The sequence below is a fragment of the Augochlora pura genome, chromosome 4, assembly GCF_028453695.1.
Source record: "Augochlora pura isolate Apur16 chromosome 4, APUR_v2.2.1, whole genome shotgun sequence".
In the NCBI taxonomy this organism is placed as follows: Eukaryota; Metazoa; Arthropoda; class Insecta; order Hymenoptera; family Halictidae; genus Augochlora; species Augochlora pura.
The window spans coordinates 22,531,022-22,547,330 of NC_135775.1; the positions used below are offsets into that span (position 1 = coordinate 22,531,022).

A 16,309-nucleotide genomic window follows, 5' to 3' on the forward strand; every position below is an offset into this window, starting at 1 on the left:
CGAAAACGTTACGTGCCGTAGCTTGTGCCGAGACAATGATGATCGCCGCGGAATTCGAGTCTCGCTGGTCGAGTCAGTCGCAGGATCCATTTCTCGCCGCCCACGACTCTCGTGGGCGTGAATTCTCTCAGATCGACGTATCTCGAACATGTTCCCCGGGAGAACACCTGAAAACAGTGACCACCACGGCCCGATTCGAAACGGTCGCGATCGATGCCGACTAATGTTGCGCCGTCGTCCGACTGCTTTCAGAAACCTCTGGTTCGACCACCGGAGGACACCATGTCGGTGGATAGGATGCAGCACTGCGAATTACATATGCAACCACGAAAAAAAAACTGCTGCAGGTCGTGGCTATCCAAGTTCCCGACGAAGTCCAAGCGCATCGACGTCATATCGAGAATTTTCTTCCCAATCGTATTCGCTTTCTTCAACCTAACGTACTGGTCCAGCTACCTGTTCCGGAAGGAGGGGGAGGACGAGTAAACGTCGACAAGGAAGCGCTTGGAACAAGGAACGTGGCACGCGGCCATTCCCGCCAGTATCACACCGGCACCACAGCCAACACCAACGCCAGATCACACCATCGCCCGCGACACCGGCATCAGTATTACCATTACAGGCCCTCCCATCATCACCAGCACCATCTCCACCACTGCGTCCTGCCGCAGCAGGACGAGGACGAGGAGGAGGACGAGGAGGAGGAGGAGGAGGAGCAACAGCAGCAGCTGCCGCTGTCGTCCCACCGTCACCACCACCCGCGGTTCTATCCGGGCCGCAACGAGCCGAGGTCGGCGTCGTTCCCGTCGCTGCACAACGCCAAGGGGAGCGGACGCTGCTCGCCGAGGAGCGCCCGTTGCTCGCCGAGGAGCACGCGACACTCCTGCAAAAGCTCCGCGAGGTCCTCGCCGTCCACGTCCCCGTCGCCATCCCCGTTCCCATCGCCCACACCATCCCCGACCACGTCTCGCAGGGCGACGCCGTCGCCGCCGACACCCGCCGGTCGGACCTCCTTCTCGCGGAACGACAAGTGCTGCTGGGGCCTGATCCCACGCAGCTGGTTCACGTCCCGGGACAAGGGCAGCGCGAGAATCGACTTCATCGCGCGACGCGCGTTCCCTCTCACCTTCGTCCTCTTCAACCTCGGCTATTGGTCAAACTATTTGTTCCAGGGCAAGGATAGCGATAACAGGCAGAAGTAAGTCGTTTATTCACGCGCCGGGGGCTCGGAACGGATCCGGCGCAGATCCGCGAAGCTCCGGCACACACGCACCCACGTGACCGAAATGACGCCGTGACGCACCCTCGAATTGCTGGTCGTTCTGGGCACAGTTCGGTTCTTTCTTTGCTCCAATCTCGAGGCGCGCCTCGCAAAAATTATCGAAAATTACTTACTCTTGCATCGATCATCGGACGATCGTTAAGATCGATAAAATTGGCCAGTCAGATTGATTCCGTATCGGCCGGACCCTTCGCGGAACAGGCGTCACTGATATTCTGAGGAACCGTTTCAACCTCGGCGGTGAACACTCGAATCCCTGGGAGATAATCGTTAACTACCTTGGACTGTATACTAGCTGAGAGGGAACCATCGCGCATGGAATCAGCTCGCTAAGCCCGAGTCTAACTACCAGGCCACCAGTTCTAGCACACGAACCGTGTTCCTATGATCTATCCAACGGTGCGGAGACGACGAGCTGGCTAGCGGACGCTGTAGATCGATCACGCTTTGGTCGACACGTTTGGTTTCTGGGTTGACACGATGGCGGCGGGTTTGCAAGGTAGCGAATGGTAGAGGGATTCTGAGGGAACAGCTTCGCGTTGTTAAAAATCTCGTCTTTACACTGTATTGAACAGAAACGACAAGTTGGCGAGTCGATAGGTAGAGTCAGTGAAGGATAGCGAGCGTTATTTAACTTAGCTTTTCCTAGGTAAATTGTCGTCTTTGCATATTTTTCGCTGAAACGACAAATTAGATAGGGAAATACTGGGTTGGTAAGGAAGATAGCGGTTTCAGGGGTGTAGCTAGCGAACCGAGGGCATTTCTAAGCTAAATTGTTGTCTTTGCGCAGTTCTGAACTGAAATGACAAATTAGCTAGAAAAATATTGAGCTAGTAAGGAAGATAAGGAGGGGTATCAGGGATGTAACTAGCGAGCTGGCAGCATCTCTCAGCTAAATTGTCGTCTTTGTACACTTCCGAGCAGAAACGATAAATTAGCTAGAGAGAAATACTAGGCCAGGGAGGAAATAGGAGTTTCAGGGAATGTAGCTAGTGAACTATGAACAATCGTGGAGCTTGTTAAACAGAAATCGGGCAGCTTTTTCCAGCTAAATTGTCGTCTTTGCATACTTCTGTGCAGAAACGACAAATTAGCAAGGAAAACCTCAAGAGTGATAAAAATAGAAATATCAGGGACGTGTAGCTAGCGAACATTGAACAATCAGGGTGCTTATTAAACAGAAATCAGACAGCTTTTTCTAACTAAATTCTCGCTTTTGAACGCTTCTGAGCAAAAACGACGAATTAGCTAGAAGAAAGCTTCGGCCATTGGTGAAGAACGATTGGGGTTAATCGAACGCCAATCAGATTGCAGTGTCTAAGCGAGCTGGCCGTCTCCGCGGAATGGAGTCTCGCGAATATACGTCGTAAGAACGAAGATAGACCGTAAATCCGTGCCTGAAGTTCGTTGATTGAAAGACCAAAGGGAAAGCGCAACGATGCAACGACGCTCGAATACAGTAGCAAGTAGTCGGCGAAGTCTTTAGGGTACAGGTGAACAAATAGGGGCCGTACGAGGTGACGAGAGAAAAAAAGAAAAAAACGAAAGGGGGTGAAGTCGGTTAGAACGGTGCAAACGAATCCGTGTTCTGCGAGCACGTATCATAAAAAGCGTACACGAACCGTACACGACACACGTCTCACACGATATTACACTGGTTTGAGGAGGATCACATGGGACACCCATGAAACGGGAGAACACGTACACACGCACACACACGCCCACCCACCCACCTGTAACATAACGCATAATCGGGAGACCGCGCGCCACTGGATGAATACCAATGTAGTGGGCCCTGTATAGCCACGGCCTGTTGACGAAACTACAAGCGAATAAATTTATAAATAATATAACTTAATATAATTGAGAAGTAAATCGTTAATGAAACAATGATTCCTGTGAATAAAAGAGGGAGGGAGGGATGGAGGGAGGGGAGGAAGAGAAATAGATAGAAAGAGAGAGAGAGAGAGAGTTAGAGAAAGGGAAAATCCTCAGTCTTAAAGGGACAGCGAGTCGGTGTTTTAGGAAAGGATGTTCTATATCGAGTCGACTAATTTTGTAACGTTGACTCGAGACGATAGATAGAGAGATAGAGAAGAGAGAGAGAGAGAGATTAGAGAGGGAATAAAACAGAGAATAGAACCAAGAAGCGTGAACGAAAAGCGAAATAGAGAAAAAAGAGATATTATAATCGTTCGCGAGTACGACGACTCGCGTCGCTCTCCCTTGGACACCTCTCGGGGTCCCGGCTGACCCGGGCCGCCCCCCACGTATTGCTCATTGACCAGTCGAGACTGAGGATAAATAACATTTGTTCAACGCGAAGCGTACACCAATTGGTCGGATGGCACGACTACGAAATGGCAAGGGTAAACCGAAAAATACCAAAAGAAACCAGAAGAGAAAACAAAAAAAATCGCAAAAGCAGAAAACGAAGGACGGACTGATGAATCGCGTCGAATCGGTCGTCGCTGTAAAATCGATCCGCCGACCCCGCGATCGCGGGGAAAAACTTTATTTTTGCCCCGCGCGCGCGGTCGCGAGCGCCGTTCGCTTGCTTGGGTGCGTTTTCTCGATACCCTTGGAAACCAAAAGCAAAACCCGAAAAAAATGCAAAACGACGAGAAAATCCCGGAAAAAAAGAGTGTCGCAATTTAACGAAGAACGGGAATGTTGGAGGACAGAGAGAGGGAGAGAGAGAGAGAGAGTGAGAGAGAGAGTGAGAAAGAGAAAAAGAGGGTGCAGAGAGGAGAAGCAGAGAGAAAGAGAGATGGGGAAAAAAGAGAGAAAGAGAGAGAGAGTGGATGAGCGATAGAAAGAGAAAGGGGAGGGAGCAAAGAGGGATGGAACTTTCCGTTTCTGCATGCGTGCTACGTTTGATTGTTTGTCACCGTTGTAAACGAGAGACCCGCCGCGACGAGTCGAGAGTCCATCGAAACGAATCTTCCATCGTGCGGGTGCGCGTGTAATTAACATTGTTAAGTTTCCGCCGGGTCCCGTCGCCGGGGCCTGAAAATTCATTTCTCCGTTCTGGCACGCGGACGTTTGTTCGATACATATATTATAAATATATATAAATATATATATATATAAACTGTTTTTCCGTTTTTCGGCGAACGAGTTATCGTTTATCGTATCGTTGTCCTCGGTTGTTCGCCACCAGATTTCTAGTTCGATAAGGTTTAGACGAAAGATTCGAAGAAAAGAATTACCGCAAACAAAAAAAAAGAGAGAGAAGGAGGCGATGAAAGGGTTGGGTAGGGGAGGAGAAGAAACAAAAGGGGGGGAGGGGAGGGGAAGAAGTATTATAACGAAGATGAAAAAACTGCGTGACAGCGCGAGACAAACGCTGGCCGCGTGCGAGCGCCGGTTGGAGAGACGAGAGACGACGACATATTTGTCACAACCAAGCATCGGTTTCCGAAACGCCGCGTTACGCACGCCTTTGATTTTGCTCATTCGTCAGATTCGTTCGTATAGCGCAATGTCGGATCAGTATAACGTCCTGCTCAATAACGACTGACATAAAAAAAAAAAAACCAATTAAACGCTGATTAATTATATATATGTATTCTTATCGTGAATTAAACGAGGATGGTGTAGCCGCGCCGAGATCGATTCGCCGGGCTCGCGAGTTTTTACACCCCCGGGAGGGGAGGGGGGGATGGAGCTCGAAACGAGGGTGCCCCTCGAACGCGGGCAGACGAACGTTGCCTAGACTGCGGATGTATCCGCCGGTCCCCGTGGGTCTTTTTCCGGGCGAACCCTGTCACCAGAGAGATCGGTGCGTCGTGTCAAACTTCCGTTCGATCGAGTTCCCCGTGTGTAGCCTGCTAGCTAGAAAAATAAAACCGTCTAGGGAGACCGGGAGCGAGAACTAAACCGGGCCGGTTCACTATTGCGACTAGCCCCGTCGCCGCGAAATCTTGCACCGCTGTCAGGTTATCGTCGATTCGTAGCTATTTTACATCGTGATCAACGTGGTACCTATGTTGCCGAGCTAGAGACATTTTTTGCACCGACAATTTTGTATAGCCGTCGCGATCGATCGAGTCGCCAGCATTTTTACAACCAGGGACAGGTGGTGCTCAACGAGTTAGTGGTCGGATTCGCGCAACGAAATCTTGCTCGGCCATCGAGGAGGATCGGGGGTCGCGCGGACGTTTCACGTCGGGACAAGCGGTTGCTCGAGTTACGATCAGACTTTTTGCACCATAAATCTCGCGTCAAAATCTTGCTCAAAACTATCGCGTAGACGTCGGGACACTGTCGGTCGCAGTTATTATTGTAGGAGGGATGATTCTTAACGCTGAACCTACCGTCGCCGGTCGAATGACACGATTTCACACTTTTTATTTTACAACTGCTGAAGTTATGAAGCTACTTCCATCAAAAGTCGTTGATCTCTTTATTCGATCGTGAGCTACTATAAAAATTGTGGAAAATTTGGACGAATTCTAGATTGTAATTCTTACGAGTCAATTTGATGAATCGCCGTTAGACATTGGTAGGTTTAGCGCGAAGCTGTCAGACGAAACGGCGACTGGAGAAAGGAGGAAATTTGTAACGCAGGGTCGATAGTATTCTTCGCTTGTTAACCCTGATCCGTCCCTCGTTTCACGACCGATCTACCGTGAAATCGTCGTGGAAAGATCGACGTGATTCGGAGACAACGATCAGGCTGTTCGAAAAGTTCTCCTCGTAACGCGCGCTCCTGGAGTCGTCGGGCAATACGAGCTTGTAAAAATACCGCGATTATGTCTCTCCGTTGATAGTCTACGATCGCTCGATGTTTCGCCTTGTTTAACCGCACCGTTCGCTTCGCTAGTGGGCTGTTCCGAATTCACATTCCGCACGATAGTCGAAAACGAGGGGAACCTCGCGAACAGCCTGCAAAGGGAAACCGACGAGCACGACGGGATCACGCGAATCCGAATGAATCAATCGAAACCGATCACAGGAACTGTAGAATACGCTATAACGAATCAGTGAGAACTGTGTGAAATTGAAACGGGGACTCTTGGCGAGACAAGGGACGGATGGAAATTTTAGAAGAGGGCTGCCCGAAAAGTTCGTCCGTCGCGATTTATTTGGAAGCCGGCCAATACGATCCAATCGACGATTCTCTTCGCTCGGCTGAAACGATCGAAGAAGGGACGAGCTATCCGTGCAGCCGTGTATGTTTCGAGCCCGGTCTCCCCCGACCAGAACAATTGTATCTGCACTGTGCGCCTCCGTTTCGATCGACGATTTCCCATCGGGTCGATGGCACGATTAGCCGACGCATCGGGATCCGCAGTCTAACGAAAACCAGCGCGCGGAACACAGACGACCCCGATTGTATAAACGTTGATTAGCCGCGCTCGTGCGCGTGTACACTTATCCGGCGATGTGACATGTTCGACAGGAACCGGAAATCGTCGCGATTTTAACCTACCCGAAGTATGTACCTACGCCGCCACCACCCCCACAACACCCCCAGAATTGTAAACGTTGTGTCACTGTTTAGAGAGAGAGAGAGAGAGAGCGAGAGAAAATGGGAGAAAGAGAGAGAGAGAGAGAGAACGAGAGAAAGAGAGAGCGCGTGCGTCTGTGAGAGAATGGAAGAGAGACGTCGACGGAACGGTAAGGAGGAAAACGTGTCGCCGGACTGGTCGCGTAAACGACACCCGTAAACTTAATTAATTCGCGACGATATATGCGTATCACGTTCATTCTTCGTAATTCAGAACCAGGCAATCACCTTCATGTTTTTATATGTTGTTGGTACACGGGGAGGTACCGTTCCGGGATCGGGCACCGCTTCACGGCCGTTTCGTAGCGGCGCGAAGGGACACTAGCGTGGTAACGGCGAGACCGCGACGTTACGGAGCGATTATTGCTTCGGGACGTTCGCGCGAGATCATTCGGCACCGATCCGTCGCGATTCGAAGCCGGCTGGGGGGGGGGGGGAGAGACTGCGGATTTCGCGGGCTCGCGATAAGATCGGGTAGACGATCGCATTCCGCTTCGATTAGATCAATGACTCTTCAAAAGGCGTCCAGGGTTCGAAACCCATTGACCAGCAGTAGGTGAGACTCGACACCGTAGGAAAACTCGCAGGATTCACGAAACGTATACTATTTCCATTTTCACCGTAGCCATCGAACGACGAGAGACGTTTCTATCTGGCTCCTGTTCGACTCGCGCGGGCTATTTTGATTTCGCGCGCAGATCCGCAGTCTATAAAATCATTTACCGCGTCCGTAAACGAACGCCGGCAAGCTCTCGCCGGGGTTCCCCTTGAAAATCGCGATGTCGCATTCGTCGACGATTTCACCAGGCATCGAAGTCTCCGGAAGAGTTCGCTCCCGCTTCGAAGGCAAATTTTTCTACGATTTCGCCGATGAACATCTCTCTCCGATCCTTCGAGCAACGTCGCCGCGACGTTGCTCGTCGATGTTCTCGCGAAACAAAATCATCGGAAAAATTCACATCGGACTCGGACGATCGTTCGATCCGCGTGATTATCTCGGCGACGATCGTCGGCAAAAAAAAGAGAGATTCGATTCGATCGGTCGATCGAAACGACGAACGAGCGCGACGGGAGAGATTCGAATCGCGAGAAACGACTCGCGACGAAGCCGAGCCCTGTCGCGGGGCCCAATCCCACCGTTATCATCTTACGAAATCTAGCCGAAGTAACAACACACAACAAAAAAAAGAAAAAATAAAAGAAAAAGAAAAAAAACGCAAACGAGGCGAGGAGAAAAAAAGAAACGAAGGATCTAACGAATCGAAGATGATATAAATATGTATATCCGTGAACTATGTTCTTCTTTTCGGTTTGGTGTCCAGGACACTGTGCGGGGACGTGAGGAACGGCGATTTTGAAGTATAGAATATTAAAAAGAAAAAAAAACCGTCGGGGGCTGGGACGCCGAAGATTTTTTAAATTGTAAAAAATAAAAAAAAAAAGAAGAAAGACAAAAGAGCGGAGAACAAAACATTGTGCTTGCCGTGGGCCAATTTGTCGAAGGGCGGACAAACGCGCGGAACTATTATAAAAACTGCGGAGATTAATTCTAATGAGATTCTAGGTTTAGTCGTTACGAGATCGTAAGAGAGAGAGAGATAGAGAGAGAGAGAGAAAGCGCGTGCGAGAGAGAGAGAGGGAGAGAGAGAGAGAAAGAGAGAGAAAGAGAGATTTTAACCTCGGGAACCACTTCGCACACGGGACAAATCGAAATTGCATTCGTTTCGCCGGGCGGCCGCCACGGCGGCCATTTTTTTGCGCGTGAAAACCCCGTAGGATCCGATTGCTTTTACCTCGGCGAAAACGGTCCCGTTTGTAACGGACAAGAGATATACACACTGCAATCGTTTCGTTTGGTTCCTCGATATTTCATTGAACCCCGTTGTTTCTAGCGCGCTTCGATTCGTTACAGCCTGAGCCGGGTGAAATTGATACGAGACAGATTTGAAATATTGTTTTCGGCACTACGCGTGACGACGTGAACAAAGTATTTCAAGTGTGCGACGTGCACGACTCCTATTATCGGTCAACCATTCGGAGCGACGGAGTCTAATTAATTAATTAATTAGGAGTGATCCTCGTTCTTTTTTTTTTCAGTTTATACCCTCGAGATATGTGAAATAAAAAGTATTTTCTGTTCGACGATTGAACTGTTGGAGATATGTTTCATGGAGTACACACGTATTTCGAACAAATAAAGTGACCCGTTTATTATTCAACGCTCGACGAGCATACTTTGCCCAGGTGTCTGGTCGCGCCGCCGTTCGCTGTGCTCCTATTGTCCAACAAACCGTATCGAATTCGTAGAGCGAAGAAGGTTGCACAGAGAAAAGTGGGAAAAAAGCAAAAAAAAAAGAGACGAGGGAGGATAGAGAAAGATTTTTGATTGCCGGAGGGAACGCCCTCCGGGATACGTCCAGTGCTAATTGGCTCGTACTTTCTGTAATCGGTTACGTTCATTTACGCACACATGTTTCCAATATTAATGAAAACACAGAGTTCCCGCATCCTGACGAAGCTCGCGAGGACTCGATCGCATTGCGTTCCGATTTCTTACTCATTTATTTACCAGAAATTATTTAAATTCACTTTGGAAAGAACTAACGCCGTTATTGCGATACTATCATTCAATTATCGAAACTGCTAGACGTTTAAACAAATCACTATACTTGAGCTAAGGTTAACCTTTGGACAATGAGGATTTTTGATTATCTATGTCAACCAAATTTGATTTTTATATTAATAAAACTTCACTCTGTCACGACCGAAGTTAATTCTTGTTTCAGTTTCAATATTAATAATTAAGTACGACCGTCGTAAAATTAGAATTTAGATGGAACGTTTTGTAACCCAGGGGTTAATGTAAAGAAGACGACGAACGGTCTCGATAAATTCAGTCCCATTGTTCTCGCGAAGCGGCGCGCGTTCGTCGGTTAGCTTAGTGTTAGATTTGATATAAATTATAGCCGTTCGAAAAATAATATTCACGGCTTGAATATTTCTGGGCGCGGTTGTTTTCGCGAGTCCTCGCGGCTTGGTCGGAATGGCAAAACAGAGTTCGCACTGGAATTCGTTCGATTAGGGGAGTTTCTAGAGGAGGGACGGCTTGTTAATCGAACCGTGGCAGCACGTTGTAGCTTGTGCCGATGGTTTCTAGATTCTGTTCGAAGTGTGCCACGACACTTGACAATTTAGCGGATTGCCACAAAACGTATCGTTAGACGCTAATTACGCCATTCACTTGTACCCACGTAGCCGTGGATTGCTGTTTATATTGATTACGACGCTTTCTTTGGAGCCACGATCCGCGATTATTCGAACAAAAAGATAGAAAAGAAAAAACAAAGAAAAACAAAAGGAGAAACAGAGAGCACGAACTCGAGAGTGGGAGGATTCTATTCGGACGCGTTTAAAAGAATAGTTTTTCCTGCGGCCGCTATTTCCCCGTTTCGTTTTCAAAGCCGGACATTCTCCCGCAAAAAAAAAGGGCACCGATAGGAGAACACGAATTATTGTGTGAACACTAAACATTGCTGTGAAATCTTAGCAGGGTGATTTACGAAATATAATTGGATCGATGGAGATTCATTTTTTTTTTAAGGAACGAAGACTATCGTACCGCGATATAAGGAAAATTATACAGACAGACACGTACACACACACACAAAAACGGAACACACACGCGCATACGTACACACTGACACACGCGTAAATATATACATTATATATGTATCATATAATTATAAATTATACTAATTATATATAATGTGATTATAACGACATAATTATGTTATATGTACTTATGTAATAATACAAATATATAGGAATAATAATAATAATATATATATGTATGTATGTATAAGTATATGATACAGATATGTACACATACATATAGATACCGAATCTGCTCTATGACTTCAAAATCGCAACGTTAAGAGGAAAGGTAAGAATATTTTCAATTCCCGAGATACCCGGACCGTGAATCTGATTTTTAGTAATTTTTTAGTGTGTTCACTGTGTAACGTTATTATAAGTACAAAAAAATGTTTCTCTTTGTAGCTTAAGATATGTAATAAGTTGAAACAGGAAAGGAATATATCTATCAGAGAATCACGAGTGTTGAATTTTTTATCAAAAAAAATAAAAAAATAAAAAAATATATAACGAAAATAATAAAAAGGTACAACAGAAATACGAATGGAACAGAAACGGCGTGGATAAACAGCAACGGAGAAAGAAACACGTTCCGATGATCAAATTGATTTATGTTTGTTAATCGAGAGAGAAAGCCCCTAAACATGGAACACATTGTCAACACGTTTGATGAATAAGAGATTCTTGATTTGTAAATAGAACACTTTATTTTCCGCATTACCCCCCATTTTATATTTTAATGCTCGCACGTCGATAGGAGTTTTTATGTTTCTCGATTTTCGATGACAGATCGAGCCTAACAGGCGATGCTCAAGCTTTTCGAGTAACTGTTAATATATTTGTACGTATTGTCCGTTGAATAGAATAAAACGCTGATTTAATTTAATTACATGAAGTAAAGAGTATAAAGAGTAAAGAGAGATAAGAAAGGGTGGATAGTAGATCATGTAACATATAAATGTACCAAAGACGATTGGGATACATAATGGCAGACCACTTGAATCAGGTAATTTCACGCTAAGCACATACATACATACATATAATTGAAACATCAAGCACATAATAAATTGGTACTCTTACCGAATTACTTATGATAATCTTTGCAGGGTGTATACTGTACGCAAAATTTCTGCGAGCACAGAGAACTTGAATATTTTATACGGGGATAATGATTAGTTGATTGAACGTGGTAAGATTTATGTAAAACAAGAAAATGCAACACGTAAGAACCACACAAATGTATTTTCATGGATATATATATATATATATATATATATATATATATATATATATATATAAATGTAATATAATATAATAATATAAACACATATCATATAATTAATTAACCGCATCAATTTGTTTCAGATTTCCCAAGTATGTGTAAACAAGGAACAAATGACGACACTATAAGAAGTCTGCAACTGGCAATTGGAGTCCTATGAGTTAAAATAAATTATATAATATAATACGTTGTAATAGTGGATCTGCTGAATCCATTGTTGTGAGAGTAAAGCAGAACAGTCAATTAAACTGTATTACATTATTGCGAAGTGGAACGTAATATTTATTGTATTATTGTAAAATAGAATATAGAATTTATTACGTTACTGTGAAACAGAATGCAACTAGTAAGATGCGAAAGAGACAATGAAATTGATAAGATTTTTAATAAAAAAGAATATATGCTGTGATTCTTCAGGTATCAAATTATTAAAAAATATACGAGTCCATTTTAATATTTTCAATTCCAAAAATTACTTGACAGAAAATTAATTATTTATACGATGATGTTTTATTTTTGTATTGCTTTTTGTTGTGTATTTTTATATTTATACTTATTTATGTATTTACTACCCCTTGTCGAACACTATTTCTGTCCTTGTCTTACACATGGGAAAGTATGGGAAAAATTAATTTAATCTTGTCACCGTAGATGGTGCTACAAGTACTTTATTTGTGGGATTATTCTCCACCGTGGTTCAGTGCGCACACGCGGAAATAACTGGACTTGAGGTCAGAGTATGAAACAGGCTTTATTACGTTCTGATGCGTGGGCGGATGTAGGAAGAATGAATGAATATTCTATGCTTCTTTAAACACCCACGTCGACGGCGCTTTTGCTTAAGGGTAGAATACAACTAACTTAACCTAATGGCTTAAAACTAACTATGCTAATGACTAGTTATATTTTATTCTAACCTAGTTACATTTATCTTAACCTAACTATTCTAGATGGCGCGTCGAGCCTACCGCCACGCATTCTACCCCTGTACAGTCTGTCTTTCCTTGTCTTACATGTTATAATGCTTGTCTACCAGTTTGAACGTTTTACCACGGATGGCGCTACCATTACGATGCATAGCGTCATTGCGCGAATAATTTTTGCCGCGATCCGTACATATTCTCAGAAACAAGACGGCAAACATTACCAACGCATGAATCATCTGCGCCATCGACGCGAATATAAATATGAATTGCACCTTGCATCAGTGATTATTTCTATGCTGAAGCTGCGTAATTTCGTATATGATTTTAACGAGTTACCCACCTATAATAAGAAAGCGAGTGACACCCGAGAAATCCAGTATCACCAGTGCCCCCGAATATTTGTTTTGTATTTTGACCGTGACACTGCTTTTGTATCGACTTTTACCCAAGGTTACGACCGAAGACCTCTCTTAATCTCTTTCTTGCATGGTGGACAATACATCGTAGGGACGGTTTCTTAGAAATGATTATTCGAATTTTATATAACACGGTGATGCTGTGAAGTTAAGTAAAATCCTGTCTGCTGTCATATACTCCTGTGGATAACCTGAAACCAGAAATCTCTCAGCCATGGCTTGGTTAGGCTCAATAGCCAGCAATATGTTCCGAAGTATCGCGAAACCACATGTACCGTCGAATTTAGTGCAAGAAGTAAACTCGGAACAGTACAGCAATCGAAGTATTCTCGCTCGCGAGGATGCCATGGTGCTGTATGGTGCGGATGAAGAGAATAGAAAATATGATATTGTGCTTCACAAGCCTTGCACGGAAACATTGCATCAAGCATACAGGTAGCTTCATCGTTTTTCTTATCATTGATCCGATGAACTCTGCTCTGTTTTGTATATTGACTACAATATATTTCTTTCAGTCTCTATCGATCAATAAATAGAGAAGAAACGGAAAACCATTTCCTTATATACAAAGACAAGATTACAGTGTTAACACAGATTTGCAGAGAGGTAATTTACTTTAATTCAAACTCTATTTAGAAACATCTGCTCCGCTAATTATTGTCATTTCATGTTCAGGTGTGCAACGTTCCCAAAATACAGATGCTGTGTGACATTCTAGTAGAATATCCTTCGTGGACGCTAGCACATTTGGCAGCGCATTTTGCTCTCCACAATGCATTTAATCACGCTGTGGTCAATAGCCATTTAAACAGTGGAGACGTACAGAGTGGAATCTCTCCACTGCAAGTAGCAGTGCAAACTAACAATCTGAGAACGGTTCAGATGCTGATAGAAGCTAAGAGTTCCTTGGAGCACCTGGACCACAGAGCAAATACGGTCTACCATTATGCAGCCACCTCTACCAAGGAAATAATTCTAGCTCTTGGTGGAGACCTTCCTTCTAGTCTAAATAGCAGGAACAGCGACGGGCACACGCCTATTCACGTTGCCTGTTTGAACAATAAGCCCGAATGCGTGAAAGCGCTGCTCTTGATCGGCGCGGACGTGAATATACCAGCGACCGAAGGTCAGCCTTCCAGTCCAGGATACGTGGGCGACCTGCTGCACAGCAAACGCAACGTTCTCCACATAGAAGACATGCAGTACGGTGGCACACCGCTGCATTGGTCTCAGAGCAGAGAAGTGATCAACGCCCTGATTGAAACGAACTGCGACATCGACGCTCTGAACTTCTACGGTCGGACCGCACTGCACATAATGGCGATGAGGAAGCGGCTGCCTTGCCTGGTGGCCCTTTTGAGCCACATGGCTTCCGTAAATATAGTAGATCATAACGGCGACACGCCGTTGCATCTAGCAGTCCACGAAGGCACCGAGGCAATCGTCCAGATGCTGATCTGCTTCGGAGCGCACATCAACGCCAAGAACAAGAAATCTGAAACGCCAAGACATCTAGTGAAAGTCGACGCCACCGAAGGTCAGAAGATCCTGTATATTCTGGACGCTGTTGGGGCCAGTCGGTGTCCACCGGAAATGAAAGATTGCACAATTGCTTGCAAGTATAACGAGAATTTCAACGGCATCGCGCCCCCGGAGCCGCCAACGCTTGCGCCGCGAACGGTCCTGGACCAGATGCTGTACATCAACGGCATGGACAAAATGTCCTCGAAGAAAAATCATCAGATCGTGGGCGGCCGGCTACTTTGTCTAGACGGTGGCGGAATTCGCGGACTGGTCCTCGTGCAGACTCTTCTGGAAATTCAGGAAATTATTCAGAAGCCCATCTTGAAATGCTTCGACTGGATCGCTGGCACATCGACAGGGGGGATTTTGGCTCTGGGACTAGCGAGCGGCAAGTCCTTGCGCGAGTGCCAAGCACTGTACTTCCGCTTGAAGGAGGAAGCCTTCATCGGCACGCGACCCTACCAAAGCAAACCATTGGAGACCGTATTGAAGGATTGCCTAGGAGAGACCACTGTCATGTCGGATATCAAGCACCCGAAGGTAATGATCACCGGTGTACTGGCGAAGAAGAAACCTGTGGAGCTTCACTTGTTCCGCAACTACGAATCGCCGAGCTCGCTCCTCCAGACTACTGAAGAAGAATCCAATGCTCTCGATCCATTAAATCCTTACGAGCAGCTGGTATGGCAAGTTGCTAGAGCAACCGGCGCCGCACCGTCTTACTTCCGAGCGTTCGGCAAGTTCCTGGATGGTGGTCTAATAGCAAACAATCCCACCTTGGACGCGATTACCGAGATCAACGAGTACAACCTTGCTCTTAGAGCTATGAACAAACAAGACACGCCTCTGTCGCTGGTCGTGTCCCTCGGAACAGGACTGATCCCGTCTAGTCCGCTGAAAGAGATCGACATCTTCCGACCGGAGACTCTATGGGACACCGCCAAGTTGGCCATGGGAATATCCGCGCTAGCGGAGCTGCTGGTAGATCAGGCGACAGCCTGCGACGGCAGGATCGTTGATCGCGCCAGGAATTGGTGTTCGATGATAGGAGTGCCTTACTATAGATTCAACCCTCAACTCTCCCAAGACGTCAAAATGGACGAGAAGAGCGACGAGATATTAGCCGAGATGATATGGACCACGAAAGCTTTCATACACGCGAATAGGGATCAAATTAAAGAATTAGCTGCTGTGCTCGACTATGATACTTAAATGCGTACATGTATATGTTTCTACATCTTTTGAATCGTGGAGGCGGTACAACTCGTCCCGTTCCATTAGATTCGTGTCTCACCCTTTAGATACGATTGCACCGCGCCCGATTCAAGCCCTGCGAATCTCCTGAAGCGTTTGCCGTCGAGTTGATCCCGATGATTTAGCTCCGACGATCGCGCACAATTTTTCATCGTTTATTTTACAACCCGAATCCCAATAATTTTCTATTTAGCGCTCGATTTTCGGAGGGAGACGGTTCATGCGTGCGAGAGTATTATATTATACAGTGTACAGAGAATTTCCTTGTTAATCCTTGTTGACTCAAGATTTTAGAATGTTTTATTAATTTGTTTTTAAAGACTCCAGCGTCGAATAATAAATAGCAAAGAACAGAAAGAAACACGAAGCAATCTAACGAATCTATCCGAGATCCCACACACTCATTCTACGATTAACCAAAGATCTTCGTTCGTTCTTCGATCCGGAATTCGGAGA

At 45.7% G+C, this 16,309-nt stretch overlaps 2 protein-coding genes across 13 annotated transcripts in view; both read left to right on the forward strand.

Moving 5' to 3' along the window:
* Positions 1-2,256, forward strand: part of Gluclalpha (glycine receptor alpha 1) — a 59,559-nt gene extending 57,303 nt beyond the window's left edge. For 7 of the 12 annotated variants that reach the window (XM_078179478.1, XM_078179481.1, XM_078179479.1 and 4 more), the window contains one exon: positions 348-2,256. In XM_078179478.1, coding sequence (XP_078035604.1) covers positions 348-1,202 — 855 coding nt within the window. In that variant the 3' untranslated portion in view covers positions 1,203-2,256. Of the gene's footprint in view, positions 1-252 lie in introns of all 12 variants that reach the window. The other 5 variants (XM_078179486.1, XM_078179487.1, XM_078179488.1 and 2 more) reach the window with 1 other exon arrangement.
* Positions 2,257-12,815: 10,559 nt separating this feature from the next.
* On the forward strand, positions 12,816-16,214 carry Ipla2-via (calcium-independent phospholipase A2 VIA). Its single transcript, XM_078178750.1, has 3 exons — positions 12,816-13,510; positions 13,591-13,681; positions 13,751-16,214. Exons 1-3 carry the CDS (start codon positions 13,290-13,292, stop codon positions 15,809-15,811), a joined length of 2,373 nt encoding a protein of 790 aa, XP_078034876.1. The 5' UTR covers positions 12,816-13,289; the 3' UTR covers positions 15,812-16,214.
* Positions 16,215-16,309: the final 95 nt, after the last annotated feature.